Here is a 19,017-nt window from a genome sequence, read left to right as displayed (position 1 = left end):
CCAGCAGTCCTCCAAAGTCTTAACTCATTTCAGCATTAACTCAAAAGTCCACAGTCCAAAGTCTCATCTGACACAAAGCAAGTCCCTTCCACCTATGAACCTGTAAACTCAAAAGCAAGTTAGTTACTTCCTAGATAGAATGGGGGTACAGGCATCAGGTAAATACAGCCATTTCAAATGGGATAAATTGGCCAAAATGAAGGGGCTGCGGATCCCATGTAAGTCGCAAATCCAGCAGGGCGGTCAAATCTTAAAGCTCCAAAATGATCTCCTTTCACTCCATGTCTCACATCTAGGTCACAATGATGCAAGAGGTGGGCTCCCATGGCCTTGGACAGTTCCACCCCTGTGGCTTTGCAGGGTACAGCCCCCCTCCTGGAGGCTCTCACAGGCTGGCATTGAGTGTCTGCAGCTTTTCCTGGCAAATGGTGCAAGCTGTCAGTGTATCTACCATTCTGGGGTCTGGAGGACAGTGGCCGTCTTCTTACAGCTCCACTAGGCAGTGCCTCAGTGGGGACATTCTTGTTGGGGGGGCTCCCACCCCACATTTCCCTTCTGCACTGCCCTAGTAGAGGTTCTCCATGAGGGTTCCTCCCCTGCAGCAAACTTTAGTCTGGACGTCCAGGCGTTTCCATACATCCTCTGAAATTTAGGTGGAGGTTCCCAAACATCTGGCTTCTTGTTACTTATGCAAATTTCTGCAGTGGGCTTGAATTTCTCCCCAGAAAATGGGTTTTTCTTTTCTGTTGCATTGTTAGGCTACAAATTTTACAAACTTTTATCCCCTGCTTCCTCTTGAATGATTTGTCACTTAGAAATTTCTTCTGCCAGATACCCTAAATCATCTCTGTCAACTTCAAAGTTCCATACATCTCTAGGGCAGGATCAAAATGCCATAGTCTCTTTGTTAAAGCATAACAAGAGTCACCTTTGCTTCAGTTCCCAACAAGTTCCTCATCTTTATCTGAAACCACCTGAGACTGAACTTTGTTGTTCATATCACTATGAGCATTTCGGTCAAAGCCATTCAACGTGTCTCTAGGAAGTTCCAAACTTTCCCACATCTTCCTGTCTTCTGAGCCCTCATAGTCTCTAGGAAGTTCCAAACCTCTGCCTGTTATACAGTTCCAAAGTCACTTCCACAGTTTCAGGTATCTTTACAGCAGCACCCCACTACCCAGTACCAATTTACTGTATTAGTCTGTTCTCATGCTGCTAATAAAGACATACTTAAGATTGGGTAACTTATAAAGAAAAAGAGGTTTAATAGACTCACAGTTCCATATGCCTGGGGAGGCCTCACAATCATGGCAGAAGGTGAGGAGGAGCAAAGGCATGTCTTACATGGTGGCAGGCAGGAGACCATGTGCAGGGAAACTGCCCTTTATAAAACCATCAGCTCTCATAAGACTTACTATCACAAGAACTGCATGGGAAAAACCCACCCCCATGATTCAATTACCTCCCAACCGGTCCCTCTGATGATGCGTGGGGATTATGGGAGCTACAATTCAAGATGAGACTTGGGTGGGGACACAGCCAAAGCATATCACCCTGCCTTGGGTTTTTTTACTGTACTTCATCATTCCATGCAACATTATATTTGAGAAGACAACCAAAGTGAGGTGAAGAACTAGATTTTCTGGTAAACCAAGCTACTTATTCATTCCTTTAAACATGGACCAGCATAATTTTTCATGTTCTTTTAGTTAACAATGAATAAGCTATTTTCCTAGACTGGGGCAGATAAAAGGAGAGAAAAGATATCAAATATCTAGGCAGGGAAGGATAAGAAAGAGGCAAAATGACAGGTACGAAAACACTTCTAAAGCAGTAGATTGACCACTTGAATTTTATTTATTTTGATGTTATTTTATTGTCAATATTATTTGTGTTCTGACCAAAATCTACTTGAATTACAACCAGTCTTATAAATACCTACCGATTCTTCAAACCTACAATTATTTTTTTAATACTGTTTTTGAGAAAACATTATAAGCTCGCAGAAATTTGCAAAAATAGTACAGAGGTCTTTACTTAGTTTCCCATGATGGTAACAGTTTATGTTATTCTAGTATAATATCAAAGTCAGGTAACTAACATTGATACAATTTACAGGCCTTACTCAGATTTCACTGGCTTTGACATGCATGTGTGTGTATGTGTGTGTGTCAGACAATACTTTAACTCACCATAAAAAATATTTTCTTGTTTTTGAAAGCTTGCTAGTTATTTACATTTGATATATCTAATGATAATTATCAATAGTGATTTATTATTACTCAGTACTATGAAATATACTTTTCATTGTTTTTCTTGCCTACAACATATCTGTCAGATGTTGGAGCAGTTGATGAATGCTTTTAATAATTTCTTAAAATATTGTACATTATTCCCGATGGCCAAAATAAGGATTCAGAATCTCTATTGCTAGATCTAAAAACCATCATAATTTAAAAGTTCATGCTTAAGATTATTTCAGTATTAGGCTCTCAAAGGATCTCTGAACATAATCTTATTTTATGTATCTATTTATTTGTTATTTTGAACCAAGTTTTCCTGACTCTCTTCCCCCATAACAAAAAATTTAATGTTTTTAAGGCCTCATGGACTTCATGTAATTCCAAGTACTTCAGAAGCTATTATCATGATTGAGTCACAAAAACTAATCACCACAAATAGACTATATGATTTCTTTTTACTTCTGAAATTTTTAAATTTTTTTCCTCAAATGTATTTTGGTAAGCTTTTCATTGACAACAGGGGGATAATGCATTTTCAGCTATTTTCCATTCTTAAGTTTCATTTTTAAGATTATTACTATTTCCTTCTGGTAAGTAAGTTGAAAAATACATCATGGAGGTTCAGTGAAACATGGAGGTTCAGCAAAATATACTATCAAATATCCTGTCATCAATACTAATGGAGTATAGTCACTGCTCCTCCACAGAGCATCGATAATAGGCAAAAATTAGGGTAGCAGATAAAGGAGCCATGAAATCTTGGCAATCATTCAAGGCCTTAAGAATGTAGGCCTTTGTGAGGCTTAGCAGAATGGTAGAAAGTCATTATACAAGGAGCTAGGATACCCTGGCCTAGTTCTCATTTGTAAAATAAGAGAAATAATATATGTTTTGCTTACTTCACAGGGTTGATGTGAGAACCAAATGAGGCAAAAGTACTTTGACATTACAGAGTGTGATATAAGCAGAAGGTGGTAATATGATGACCCACAACATGACCAATTGGAAACATCAATTTTGCACACTATGTTGGAGAGCATATTCCCATTTCTGGCTCTCCTCTCCCCTTCTAAGAGGACTTTTGAAATAAACCTAAATGATTTTTGCCTAGATTCATACCAAATTTAAAACCTACAAGAAAGAATAGACACCCTAGGTGTCAGAAGGGAATACCAACGGTGAAAGTAGGCAGAATCCATGAACACCTGAAGATGTTTGTTCCAAGAAAGGAATGAAATATAAAGTCACTTTTCTCCCACTTGCCATTGCTTGATAACCTATAAGTATAATTGTGACTGTCAAGCAATGCAATATCAAGGGTAAAGGGTGACCCCTGTGTGTGACCTGATGTCTCTGATTCATTCTGAGCTCACTCACATCTTGTCTTCCGATCTGGGGTGAAACCTCAAATAAGTTAATGTTTCCATCCACATTAACTGATACGGAAAAAAAAAAGTTCTCAAAGCCATGTGATGGGAGGGCAAAAGGAGAAGTGAAGGCAATATCTCCCCACTTAGCAAGATACAGTGACCCCATGAAGGCCCCGTGCTCACTTCACCTAATTTGTATGTGTTCATGATATACAGAAATTAACAGGCACTTTCTCATCTGATTTTCCATCTTTTCAATAAGGCATTCCAGGTAAAATTTTAGACCTTTAATTATAGTGGTTTATTGTTAGTAGTAGATGATAAAACTTGGTAAGAAAGGCAGTAGAACAAAGGCAGTCATGATCTTTAAGTCAAGATGCTCTTCAAGAGTTAAAATGGTTTTTTGAGGTAAAAATTATGTAACAAATTGTTTCATGCTTACTAGGCTTTGACAGTAATGACAGTATCCTTAAGAGAATAAGAAGTGATGCAATAAGAGGCATCTTTTTAAGTTATTAGTTTGTCTGCAGCCAATTTATTTTAGATGACATCCAATTTCTTTTAAGTCATTGGTCTATAGATCAATTATGATTTACAGAGTGGATTATCTTCTGGAAGTCTAGGAAAATATGCATCTTAGTAATATCGTGGGCATATGCAAGAGAGCTTAACAGATGACTGATTTTCCAATGAGTATTTATTACATAAGAATTGGCTAGTAAAATTCATGTGTAGGTGCATGTATGTTAGAGTGTAATATAATGAATATATTGTTTTTCTGGACTAAAATCTACTAAAGTTTTTTCCCCATGCTGAAAGTATTCTAAATGCTCATACTCTGTGTTTTGGTCTCTGAGCAAAAGCACATCTGAAACATACACTTCTGTTTTTGTGACTTTGATATTTAACTGACATCGTAAACATACCTCTTGCTGACCACCCTTATAATTCTGTGGGAATTTAAAAAATGAATCTGGTTCATACACTTGAACTTCAAACAGGTCATGATATCTATTGCTCTATAACTTGTTTTAAATCCATGTGAAAACACTGAGTCCCACTAAGATATAAAAATGTAAGATGACTGATACTTTTCTCGGGGTAGTGATCGTTGTCATCTGAAGAGAATGGGCTAGGGTGATTTAAATGTGGTTGAGCTAGCCGTTTGGACCATCAATTACAATATGCTGGAATGTGTTATTTAACTGTTACATAATGCATATGTATCGGCAGTAGAGTGAAGGTTCAGCTCAGATAATTTCACTCTCTCCCAAAAATGGTTCATATAATATGGTGTAAAGCAATGTACAGAAATCTTTATAAGAAGCCCTTTATAAGGAAATAGTCACTATATTATTCACTCAGGAACATTCACTATGTATTAATGATGCATGTAATCTGTGCAGGGCTTTTTTACATTGTTGGACTACAGAACCAAGTTAGCTCTTCCATATTTTAATAATATGGTAGAATAAATATTCAATTACATCTTTCCTAGTATAGTACAGGGAAGTATTCAGGGATGTTTTTTTTTTTTTTTTTTTTGGAGACAGGGTCTCACTGTTGCCCAGGCTGGAGTACAGTAGCATGAACACAGCTCACTGCATCCATGAACTCCTGGGCTCAAGTGATCCTCCAGCCTCAGCCTTCTGAGTATGTGGGACTACAGGCACTTACCACTATGCCCAGCTAATTTTTGTTTGTTTGTTTTTTTTTTTTTTATAGAGTCAGGGTCTCAGCATGTTGCTTATTCTGGTCTCCAACTTCTAGGCTCGAGTAATCTTCCCAACTTGGCCCCCAAAAACTACAAGGATTACAGATATGAGCAACCATGTCCGACCCTAAGGGACTTTTTAGTGTATGGTTGAGTTGGCGGGACACCAAGAGAATTTCTCTGAGAAAGTTCAAATCTATACGACTAGGCAGGTACATGCATTTTCGAGAGTGAGCAACCAACCTCATCTAGCCTGGAGCTATTTTTTAATAAGCTCAGGGCCTTGGTTCAGTGGGGTGAGTGAGGATTCTGTGTAAAACAGAACCCCTGAGATACCATCTACAGTACTTTAACTATATGGGAAAAGCAAAACCTACACACAGTGAGATAGAGGACATACTTGACTTTCCCAACCTGGGTAAGAGATGAGACAAGAGGAAAAATAAATAACTACACTTGTGTATATGAATTACTAACATCCTCATAGGATTTACACCTGTAATTCATATTACCTGTATGGCCCAAATTTTAAATGTGGAAGTGGCAAATTTAAATCTTCTTTGGATCAAGGAGCTTCCCCCTCAAGCCTCAAAGAATTCACAGAGATAAAAGCTCAAGCAATGTGGCCTCTAAATGGAAAATTCATAGCTACATGGGGAAAAAAATTGATATGAAAACAGAAGGACAGCAGACACAACAGTGGGATTAAATTCACAACTTTGGAATTATTAGATACAGGATACTGTGTAGGTGTAAAGAATATTTTTGAAGTGTTTAAATCAAAAGAGACTATCAGAATTAACCAGGCAGATTTGAAAAGGAACTTCACAAAATGAAACTTTTAAGCCAGGCATGGTGGCACACACCTGTCGTCCCAGCTACTTGGGAAGCTGAGGTAGGAGAATCACTTGAGCCCAGGAGTTTGAGACCAGGCTGGGCAACTTGGTGAGACCCACCCCCACCTCCCCACACAGACAAAAAAAAAAAAAAAGAAAGAAAGAAAAGAAAAGAAACATATAATAATCTAAGTGAATAATGCAGTGAATAGATTAAATAGCAGATTAGTCGTGATTTAAGGTAGCATAAGTGAAATATAGAATTGAGCAAGTTACACAGAATACAGCCCAGAGAGAGAAGGTTATGGGAGTCTGAAGGACAGAGTAACCTTTAAGGTGATGTGAGAATATCTGATGTATGCTTCATTAGGACTTCAATTTTTTTCTTGTAAATTTGTTTCTTTGTAGATTCTGGATCTTAGCCCTTTGTCAGACAGGTAGATTGCAAAAATTTTCTCCCATTCTCTAGGTTGCCTGTTCGCTCTGATGGTAGTTTCTTTTGCTTTAGTTTAATTAGATCCCATTTGTCAATTTGTCTTTTGTTGCCATTGCTTTTGGTGTTTTAGTCATAAAATCCTTGCCCATGCCTATGTCCTGAATGGTATTGCCTAGGTTTTCTTCTAGGGTTTTTATGGTTTTAGGTCTAACATTTAAGTCTTTAATCCATCTTGAATTAATTTTTGTATAAAGTGTAAGGAAGGGATCTGGTTTCAGCTTTCTACATATGGCTAGCCAGTTTTCCCAGCACCGTTTATTAAATAGGGAATCCTTTCCCCATTTCTTTTTTTTTTGTCAGGTTTGCCAAAGGACTTTGAAAAAGGAACTAGAGAAAGAAAGGCAGTTTTCAGAAAGTAAAGCTGAAAATTCTGAGGAATTAGACTTTATAACGACAGGTTTAAGAATTCCTCGAAAGAAATTTTTTAAATTCTAAAAGATTATAAATGTTTTAAATTTTTTTATCCTACAGAATAAGAAAAAAAAAAAGTCAAACAGAGAAGCATCCGAGACAAATAGATTGCCCAAATACCTGATTTCTTACCAGAAACAATGCAAGCTAGAAGACAGTGGAATGACACTTTTGAAGTGGGCTTACTCTAGAACTCTGTATCCTGTGCAATCATTTTTTAAGAAAAGTAAAAAGTTATTTTCTGAAGACTTTCAAGAGCCAAAAGACTCTCTGAAAGGCCTTTTCACATTTGTAGAATAAATGCCCAGAATATTTATGAAATGTTCTTCAGAAAGAAATAAATGATCCAAGAGGGAAGCATGAGCTACAAAAAGAAACAGAGCAAAGAATGTACACTTGACCCTTGAACAACTCAGGAATTAGCCATGTTGACTCCATTCCATGCAGCTGAAAATCTGCATATATCTTTTAACTTCCCCCAAACTTAACTACTAATAGCTTACCGTTGACTGGAAGCCTTATTGATAAACATAAACAACTAATTAACACATATTTTGTATGTTACATGTATCATATACTATATTCTTACAATTAAACAAGCTAGAGAAAAGAAAATGTTATTAAGAGAATCATAAAGGAAAATTATTGTAGTATTCATTAAGTGGAAATGGATCGTCATAAAGATCTGCATCCTCATCACCTTCACATTGAATAGGCTGAGGAGGAAGAGGAAGGGTTGGTCTTGCAGTCTCGGGTGGCAGGGGTGGAAGAAAACCCATATATAAGTGGACCTAAGAAGTTCTGTGCTGTTCAGGGGTCAACTGTATTTGTAAATCTAGACAAACACTGTTCAAATTAGTAACTAATTAATTTCTAGGGTTAAAAAATCCAGGGTATCACTATAATCATAGGAAGCTTGTACATGGGTATAAGAGATGAGTAATCGGAGTTAAATCAGTCTAACGTCTGTATTGTTTGGAAAAAGCGGATTGATAACTTTAGACTTTGTGTTAGGTATTTGTGATCCAATACCTAGGATTGCCACTAAATAATAGAATGCATAACAACCAAGCTGATATAGGGAAAAAGGTTACAGAAATGAACATGAATATATCAATAAACACAATTACTATAAATGGTCTTACTCTTTAGTTAAAGACTCATTGAACGTCTAGTTTCAAAAAAGACCAAGTTATATTCTTTTTATAAGAGACATAACTAATATGAACATAGAGTATTTGAAAGTAAAAAACATATGTATACAAATTAAATAGTCACTAAATATCTTTTTTTAACTGCAAGAGCCATTCAGTGTTACTACATATTTATAAATGGTGTGTTTCATTAGAAAGATTAATAATTCCATTCTAAGTAAAACAAAATTGATAAAATTGCAAAGCATATTAACAAACCAACAGTATAATAAATAAGCCTGATATGGTGGACACATAAAGAATAATTGGAGAATATCCATCATTTCCAAGCACATGGAACATTTATTAACATTGATCACAAACTCAGCCATTGGGTAAATCTCACAAAATCCAAAGAATTGGTTCATATAAATAATATTATTTTATCACAAGTTAATTAGATTATTATTGATATCAAAAGATAACTAATTACCCACATATATTTTTAAATATCAAAACATACAAGTAATCCATGGGCCAAAAATAAACCAGAGCTGAATTTCAAAATAAAGGCCCTTGTGGTTCAGTAGCACTGGGCATTAATTAATAGTAGATACAATGAACTATAAGAACAGTAGTCTCATTAAAGAAATTACACATTTGAATAAAAATAACTTATGAAGCCTAGTGAAGGATTATAGTTAATAATTGCTAGGTTTGGGAGAAAATTAATAGTTGAGCTTGGAGTTTCCAAAATAAATAGTTTTTCTTTTAAAAATTGATCATAGTTTACAGTTGATTATAGTTTACAGTAATCTATTGTATATCTCAAATTATCTAAAAGAGAATAATTCAAATGTTTCTAACATAAAGCAAAGACAAATATTTAAGATGATAGATAGCCCAATTACATTGAATTGATCTTTACAAATTATGTGAATGTATTAAATTATCACATGTATACTGAAAATATGTACATCTCATATATCAATCTATAAAAATTTTGAAAAATGTTTTAAATTGATCATTTTTTGATGATTAAAATGATATAACCACATACCAGAATGGGAAGATAATTACTAGTACATCAAAATTAAAGATCGTCTCTAATTCCATTGGTTTGGGAGGCTAAGATGTGAGATTCACTTCAGGCCAGAAGTTGGAGATTAACCTGCGTAACAAAGCGAGATCCTGTCTCTACAAAAAAGTTTAAAAATTAGCCTGCTGTGGTGGTGCACACCTGTTGTCCCGGCTACTCAAGGGGCTGAGGTGATACAATTGCTTGAGCCCAGGAGTTTGAGGTTACAGTGAATTATGATCAAGCCACTGTACTCCAGCCTGGGTGGTAGAGCAAGAACCTGTGTCTTAAAAAAAAAAAAATGAAATTGTGTATGACAACCCAAAATTGATATAAATAAGATTGTATGTTCCAAATATTAAATTTGGAAACATTTGTGACAGATAGGACAGGAAGGAAATTAAGAAATTTGGGCAAAGGGCATGAAGAGGTTATTTACAAAGCAAGAAATAGAAATAGCTAATACATATTTGAAAAATATTCAACATTAAATATAAGGGGCAGGAGGAGGGAAACGACGAGATAACAGTTTTCATGTCGAATTGTCAAGGATGAAAGAGATTGAAAAACTCGTATGCAGGGGTGTGTGTACATGGGGTTTATCCAGATATTTTCTCCATATGTCATTCAGCTTGGCGTATGGCCTTTTTGTTTGCCATGGACAAAATTTAATTTTTTATAGTAATACTTTCTTGTTAAAAATGTTTGATTGATACATAATCATTGTACATATTTATGGGTTATATATGGTATTTCAATATATGCATGCAATGTATAATGACCAAATAAGGGTAACTACGTTATCCATTGCCTTAAATATGTATCTTCATTCTGTGGGTAATTTTCCAAATCTTCTCTTCTAGCTATTTTGAAATATACAATAAGTTATCATTAACTATTATCATTCTACTGTGCTATTGAACACTAGACCTTATTCCTTCTATTTAACTGTATTTTTGTACCCATTCCCCAACTCCTCCTCATCCCCCACACTGTCCTACCCTTCCCAGCCTCTCTTAACTATCATTCTACTCTACCTTCATGATCAGGTTTTTTAGCTTTCACATATGTGTGAGAGCATGCGATATTTGTCTTTCTGCTCCTGGCTGATGTCACTTAACATAATGACCTCCGGTTCCATCCATGCTGAGAATGTCAGGATTTAATTTTTTTTTTTTTTTTTTTTTTTTGAGACAGAGTGTTGCTCTGTCAGCCAGCCTGGAGTACAGTGGCATGATCATGGTTCTCTGCAGCCTTGATCTCTTGGGCTTAAGTGATTCTCCCACCTCAGCCTCCTGAGTCTCTGGGACAACAGGTGTGCACCACCACACCTGGCTACTGGCTAATTTCTTTTTTATTTTTGTAGAGACGCAGTCTCCCTATCTTGCCTAGCCTAGCTTTGAACTCCTGGGCTCAAGTAATCCTCCTGACTTGGCCTCCCAAAGTGTTGGGATTACAGGCATGAGCCACTGCATCTGGCCAGGATTTCATTCTGTTTTATGGCTAATATTCCATTGTGTACATATACCACATTTTCTTATTCATTCACCTGTTGATGGATGCTTATCTTGGCTATTGTGAATAGTGCTGCAGTAAACATAAGTGTGCAGATATCTTTTCAATAGGCTGACTTCCTTTATTTTGGATATATACCCAGCCTTGGGATTGCTGGATGATAAGCTAGATCTATGTTTAGGTTTTGCAAGACCCGCCATACTGTTTTCTCTAGTGGCTATACTAATTTACATTCCCACCAGCAGTGTTCTCTTTTCACTGCATTCTCGCCAGCATTTGTTATTTTCTGTCTTTTTGATAATAGTCACCTTAACCAGGGTAAGATATCTCACTGTGGCTCCAATTTGCATTTTCCAGATGATTAGTGATGTTGAGCATTTTTTTCACATACCCGTAATCCAATTATATGTCGTCTTTTGTGAAATGTGTATTCAAATCATTTGCCCATTTTAAAATTGGATTACTTGGCTTTTTGCTATTGAGTTACTTATACATTCAGTTTATTAATCCCTGGTCAGAGAGTTTGCCGGTATTTTCTCTCGTTATGTGAGTTGTCTTTTCCCTCTGTTAATTGCTTCCTTTGCTTTGTGGAAGGTTTTTAGCTTTATATAATCACATGTGTCTATTTTTGCTTTTGTTGCTTGAGCTTTTGAGGTGTTACTCAAAAAAATCTCTGCCCAGACCAATGTCCCAAAGAATTTCTTCAATATTTTCTTCTAGTAGTTTCATAGTTTCAGGTCTTATGTTTTAATTTGATTTCCATATAGGGTGAGAGGTGAGTGGAGGGGGGTGCGTAATAGTTTCATTCTTTTATATATGATATCCAGATTTCCCAGCATTATTTATGGAAGAGCCTCTTCTTTCCCCAGTATATGTTCTTGACACCTTTGTCAGAAATGAGTTGGCTGTATATGCATAGATTTATTTCTGTGTTCTCTATTCTGTTCTGTTGGTTTATGCTAGTACCATGCTGTTTTGGTTTCTACAACTTTTAGTATATTTTAAAGTCTGCGGCTTTGTTATTTTGCTTGGGATTGTTTTGGCTATTTGGAATATTTTGTGGTTTCATATGAATTGTAGGATTTTTTTTTCCACTTCTGTGAAGAATGTCGTTGGTATTTTGACAGGGATTGCATTGAATCTGTAGATTGCTTTTGGTAGTATGAACATTTTAACAATACTAATTCTTTCAGTCCAGGAGCATGGAACATCTCTTCATTTGTTTGTGTTCTCTTCAATTTCTTTGATCTGTTTTTTATAGTTTTCATCATGTAGTAATTGTTTCGATCTTGCAACTTTTATGAGTTTTGGTTATATTACTTTTGTGTGCTGTTAACAATTTGACAACATACTGTCTACTCTTTGATCCAGTAATTCTACTTCTAGGAATTCGTCCCAAGCCATAAAATGATATCTGTACTCAAGATTGCTCTTCATATTGTTGTTAATATTAGTGAATAACTGAGCAAAGTTGCAGGAAAAGAGGACTTGTTAAAAAGCTTATGGTGTGTGTATATATTGACAGATACACACACACTACACAAACATTTATATATATCATTTAAGGAATTATGTAGTACATTAATAACCATTAAGGTAATATATAGATTAATATTTATATAGAAAGATATGCATAGTATTACTAAGTGAAAAAAGCAGTATATATCTCTTTTCTGTAAACTTGTATGTGTACCTTTCAGTTGTAAGCAGTAACTTGATTATAGTTGCACAGAGAGTAGTGGTCTGAGGCAGCTGTGCTGTGAAATTAAAAGCACTGAAATGGATTCGGGGACTTGAGTTTTAGTTACTGTTTTGCTAACTGTGCTACTCTCAACATACCTTTTCATATCTCTGGTCCTAGATGCCCTCTTCTCTAAAAACGAGGGAAGGGATGGGCATTTAACTTCACTAGCAATGACAGATAAACCATAGTGACTGTTACATCCCCCTTCTGCAGGCATGGCAGACATTAGAGGTCAGTCTTAGTGTTCTTTCTCTGGGCTCAGTCACACTTTAGAATTCTTCCCAGCACACAGTTTTAGGCCACCGTTTCTAAGCAAATTGTACTTTATACTGAAAACTTCTTTGCCGTCCTTAAAAGAGGATCTTAGAAGTTCTTTCAGCTAAAAGATTTCTCTGATCAAGGCACAAAATTATTGTGACAAGAAATAACAAAGAATGCTTTTTCGGTAAATGTATTTTTTTTAATTTTCTAGTATCCACATTTCTTTTAAAAAGGTGAAAACAAGTAAAATAAGTGTGGATGACATATTTTATTAAATAAAATATTTTAACATGTATCTGGTATAAAACAATGATTAATAAGATATTTTACCTTTTCATTTTTGCATACAAAATCTTTGAAATCCAGTGTTTATTTAAAGCACATCACATTTCAGCTAATAAATTGTATTGGAAATACTTGATCTGTATTTAAATTTACAATTTAAAAAGCAGATTCTCATACCCATCTTAAGTTTTCTAATAATTGATTTGAGTATTAGTTCTTAAGCTTAAATAAAAAATTGAGATGAGGTTGCAGTAGTCACATTTCAAACATCTGGTAGCACATATATCCAGTGACCACTATGCGGATCAGTAGATGTTTGGGGGATATAGAAACAGAGTTTTTCTAACTTTTATCCTTCAAGGAGATTGTCCAGTTGGGAAAGCAAGATATCCAAAATAAACATGTCAAGAATATAATCCAGAACGGTCTAATTAAGTGCTAGAAGTTTGCCATGGACAGACAAAGTGCTACTTGGGAAGGAAGTTCCAGAAACACCACAGCTGGGTACATTCTTCACCACTCTGAGTGGTGGCAGTGATGCGTTGGCTTTGTGAGAACGGTGCTTGTCTTACTTTAGAAAGTGTGTGTGTTCTGCCTGCAGGCACGGGACTCGCTGTGCTGGGGAAGTGGCAGCCGCTGCAAACAATTCGCACTGCACAGTCGGAATTGCTTTCAACGCCAAGATCGGAGGTATGGGAAACCAACTTACGTGGATGTAGAAATGCACCAGTGAGCTAGCTCTTTGGTTGACTGGCTTTCAGAATCCTTTTTAAATGGAGGTTAAACGATTGGGCATATCTTTACGTAATAGCGTTCAACTATTGCTGGCCCCAACATGACCATGTTAGCAGGCACTGTTAAATGTATTTAGTTAAAGACTTCTGAAGCAGTCACCCTAAACTATTGTAAACACTTTTCTTTTAAACAGACTTGAAAAAATGTTATCTAGTAGTGAAGATGGGGGTCATTGACATTTGTACCAAAATGCTACAATTGGTGCCTGGGTCAGAAAGAACTAATCATATAAACATTAGGCCATAATACCTCTATGGAAAGAAGCATTTTGTAATTCTCTCAAAGTAAAAAAATCCTGGTTTTGTTTTTGTTTTTTTCCTTTGGCTTAGGCTTTTAAAAAGTTCCTTTTAATTGTAATTAAAATGATACATGGCAAAAATCTCCTTTTGTAGTCCCATAACATAGTGATACTATTTCTATGAATGATTCAGATTATATCTGTATGCAGGCATGTGTATGTACAAACTCAATTATTATAAGGACCCAGCCAAAGCTGTATAAATTTAAGCATTAATAAAAGCAAACTCTTAACTTTCCCATTTGTAATCATCTTTGTAAGAAACAGCCCGGTGCCACAGCCACACACAAATGGGAAGAAAATATTGTGATACAGTCTATGTATCCTCATGATTTTATCGTTATGCCTGAAGGTATTCCCTAGGGGTCTCCTAAGGGCGTCATAAGATGAATGAAGCTCCTGGAACCAGGTTGACCTCCTTGTTTCCAATGCACTATTTGTTTTCAAGTGGGAAATAGTGTTGGAGCTAAAAAATTAAAATGACAATTCTGTCTGGGATAGGAATATGAATATAGAGTTTCCTTAACATGAAATATTTAAGGTATACAATAATAGAACTAAGAAAAGGCTTTCTGAATCTACCTTGAATATCAGTCCACAGTGCATTTGATCTCTTTCCTTTTTCTCCCCCTGAATTCTTATGAGTATGATAGTTTGTTAAGCAATAATTAATTAGCGGGGAGCATCTGCTATTTATTAAGCACAATGCATATGAAAGAGCTAAAGAAAAGAGGCAAAGAAAAAAATTCGTCATTCCCTGAAGAACGATGAGAGTTCTGGAGGCCCCTCATGATCCCAAGAGAATTAGATCAGAGGCTGCCAGGTCAGCCCTTCTCATGGTCCAGGATATAGTCTCTCGCATACACAGACACACAGCTCCGGGTTCTTATCATTACTCTCCAGCACAAACCCAGAAATCTTAATAATTTTGAAAAAATGAGACGATGAACTTGTGAACTCACAGATAAACCAATGACCTAGCTTACAGAACCTTATTTTTTTAAAAAAAAAAAAGGAATGTATGGCAACAAATCAAAAATGTTCTAAAACAAGAACATTCTGAATAATAAATTTAACCCCCATACCCAAGGCATGAAGGCTTGGAGTTAAATGAGGAAAAAATAGCCTTTTATCTTTAAACTTGACAAAGTAAAAATCTTTCTTGTGAAATTTCTATTAGAAAATGAACATCACCCTCTAAGTATGATTTACAAGCATTTTTTTTGTATATGACATAGAAACTGAATTCAAGTGTTATGTCCTACTCTCCTGTTGGCATTTAGAACACTAGTGACCTTATTTGGGGCAATTACTGTGTTTATTTCAGACCTCATTGTACCAATAAAATAGTTTCATTTTATGCTTTTCAATAGGAAGTAAGAGGATGGAGTCGTCCATCTTTCTTTGCTAAAAAACATGCAGGTGAATTTTGAATATTTAAATTAAATTAGGCCAGTGGTTACTCAGGATGCAGTACATTGAGATCATTATGTAGGGTTTTTTACTCACGCAAAACAAACCATGGAAAAGTTTTCCAATTTTCATTCCAAAATTTGTAATGGAACTTGTTCATAGCTTTCATTCTCCGCCTCTCCTGTTAACACACATCTCCATTAAAAATTCAAAAGTCTCGAGGAAAGACAGTCAAGAGACATTAACAACCAAATGTCTTTAGAGATACATGGAGGGGAATGGAATGTTGGCTAGATATTAGATGACAATGGGAACTTATTTCCCTATTTTTTTGTAAAAAATTTTAAAGGATGAAGGGTTGTATCTGTCATGGAATTTAAAATAGTTCAACCTAATATCTATATTTTTGGATTAAGGAAATGAGACAAAATGGTAACAGTTATTGAGTAGTGGCTATGTGTATGTATATGTTCATTCTTCATTCTATTTTTCCTTGTTTGCAAGTTTTATAGTTAAAAGTTAAACATTTTTTTAATGCACAAGGAAGATATAGTTACTTCAAGAATATTTTTATTTCTATCAGTATTCCCACCTCAACTCACATAACTCTATCTAAAGCTATTTGGTTTGGGGTTTTATTATTTAATCCCCGTTTGTTGATAACCAATAAAAACTTAAAATCCTACTGATGACAAGGTTTTCCTAAGGATTAAATTTGGCCTGTAAAAATATAATTTTTAAATGATACAGTGTTTCAGTGATGGTATTTAATTTAAGCTGAAGGAGGGATATGTTTACGTAACAATTAGATGCTTGGTTGTGGTTGTTTTTATGAGCCTCCAAAATAAAAGGAAAAAGGAAAGCCTGACATTTGGCATAGAATTTATTTCTGAGTATCTTAGTGTCTCTTTTTGCAAAGTAGGGTTAATAATAAATTCATATCTGTTTGATAGAAATATGCTTAAATGAAGATTAATAACTAAACATGGCTAAAACCCTTTGAGAATTATTTGAATTGTTGCATCCACAGAGATCATTCTCATTTATTATTTGACATAAATAACTTAGCAAAAAAAGAAACATTAAGTTCACATCAATCTTATGATTAGAGGCTAATATTAAATATGGAAGACATGAGACCATCCTACCTTGGCAGCTTTCCAAATAGTATATGACTGCTAAGGTTAGATAGAATGTTTTATATCAATTAAGAACACAAGTTATTCAATAAAGAGTTTAAGGAAGATGAATTGCTTGCAGATCTCTTTGTCAAGTACTCACTCAAGAGAGGGATGCAAAGGGAGAGACTGTGGCAGCTGTTATAAGGAATGGAACCTTAGAAAAAGAAAATGATGGATTAAAAAACATTTTTAAGTTTTGCTCTTTTATATACAATGTGACATCCTTTCTGCCCAAGACACTGCCTGCAAAGTATACATTATCCTTTTGCTAGGGGAAGATATGCGCACTTAAGTGTTGATTAAAAATGTATTCTTCCCCCCGAGAATCCTGCAGCTGTGTTTTTGGAGTGTTGTGTAGTGAAGCCCTGTAATGAACTAGTTCTCCTTTCTGTGTTGAAGGAGTGCGAATGCTGGACGGAGATGTCACGGACATGGTTGAAGCAAAATCAGTTAGCTTCAACCCCCAGCACGTGCACATTTACAGCGCCAGCTGGGGCCCGGATGATGATGGCAAGACTGTGGACGGACCAGCCCCCCTCACCCGGCAAGCCTTTGAAAACGGCGTTAGAATGGTAGGTTTTAAAAGCATGCAGGCTTATACTGTGTAGATGGGTGATGATTCTCATATGAAGAATCTATGGGTTTCTGGCTGCAGTCTAGAGAATTGGATGGAGCTCTTAGGCTGAGCCAGCAGGTAGGCTAATGGAAAGAGGTGGTGAGCATTTGGGATTGTGAGTTATTTCTGTTCTGCCAGTGAACTAAGAGCTAGAGAGTTTCTTCTGAAGAAAACAGGTACACTACAGTGCTTAAATTCTTTCAAAGAAAATATATTAATACGTAAATCTTGCATTCAGAGAAATACATTCTTAGGACTGTGAAATTGAGTGAAGATAATTTAACACTCTCCAGGTAGTGAATAGATTGCATAGTGATGCCCCTTGGGGCATCTCCCTTTTTTTAGTACTTTCCCTAGTTTCTCCCACCTCTGTCCCAGGACAATATTATTTGTGTTCCAGCTCCTGATCTCTACAACCAAGTAGCTTAATGCATCGTTCTTTTCCTTAATTACACCAAAAAATTGATTGACCACTCTCCCCCAAAAAACTAACCATATAATCTAATGTAATAAAATGTCTATTTCAAATTACAGATCTTAAGAAATCCTGTCTTATTTAAATTAAATTTTGAAAATAAGGATACTAATCTTTGTAATCATGAAAGGAGGAGAGCTCCACCAGAAGTAATGTCTTTTTCTTATTCATGAATGGACCTTTGGGTGATTTAAAGCATACCGTTAGTCTTGTTCATTTAAGGCCATTATTGATCTGGCCCTAACCTCGCTTTTCTTCCTCCTCTGTTTTACTCCTTATAATGTAGACGTGCTCCACTCCTATCCAACAGCACAGAATGTTTTCCTTGTTCTTCCTACGTAGTTCCCGTGCCCCATTCCCAAGTCCTCCCACTGTAAGCCCAAATCCTGTTTGACCATCAAGCCCCAGCTAAAAAAAGTTTACCTCTTCCCAGAAGCCTTCTCACTGCCCAAACTAGAATTAACTATAAACAGACCCTACCTGTGCTTTATATTCTTACTACTGTTACATAGAGTTCCTCTCATATTGTGCTTTATATCAGAGTTAGTTCTGGGTATATCTTCCATACTAAATTGCGAGTCCTAGAGAGCCGCCCTTGTGCTCTATACATCTTCATGGGCTTTGCAAAACCTAGACAGTGCATTGAATTCTAGTGAGTATTCAATAAAGTTGTTGAATCAAATTTAATTAACTACAAATGATGCTAACCACAGGGTTGTTAAATATCCAGCTCAGATATTTACAGTGGAATGCATTGTTGATTAATGTAATGTTGCAGCTGGAGTAAAAATGATTTGCCCACATCTCTGTGGGATTTTTGTTAGAGTTTTAATAGAAGACTGAGCTAAGCTGTCTTCTAGTTATTCTGAAATAGACTGGAGGAGAAAATTATATACTTATTTTGTAGATACTTCCTAGCTGAAAGATAGTTCACGTTTGGTTAAAACATTCACTTTTTTAGCTCTTTGTCAATTTTCAGCTCTCTATATTAGAGTCTTTTAAATCATAGGATAATGTTTTAACTCATTGTCTAGAAGTTTTCTTTCAAGGTGCCTTAACAGCAAATGAATATATTCTGTGTAATCTGGTGATTTCATTGCTGAAGCCACAGACTACAAATTGCTGTGATCTCTATGTTTTCAGTAGAATGATC

The 19,017-nt window shown here is 35.8% G+C and overlaps 1 protein-coding gene across 3 annotated transcripts in view; it reads left to right on the top strand.

Annotated features, from left to right (window-relative positions):
- The window catches only part of PCSK5 (proprotein convertase subtilisin/kexin type 5), a 464,397-nt gene that overhangs the window by 163,646 nt on the left and 281,734 nt on the right, over positions 1-19,017 (top strand). For all 3 annotated transcript variants that reach the window (XM_031654136.1, XM_021927555.2, XM_031654135.1), the window contains exons 6-7: positions 13,688-13,776; positions 17,173-17,345. In XM_031654136.1, coding sequence (XP_031509996.1) covers positions 13,688-13,776; positions 17,173-17,345 — 262 coding nt within the window. The remainder of the gene's footprint in view (positions 1-13,687; positions 13,777-17,172; positions 17,346-19,017) is intronic.

The sequence above is a fragment of the Papio anubis genome, chromosome 13, assembly GCF_008728515.1.
Source record: "Papio anubis isolate 15944 chromosome 13, Panubis1.0, whole genome shotgun sequence".
Taxonomy (NCBI): Eukaryota; Metazoa; Chordata; class Mammalia; order Primates; family Cercopithecidae; genus Papio; species Papio anubis.
Note: the sequence above shows the minus strand (reverse complement) of the source record. Positions and strands in the feature narration are given on the sequence as shown.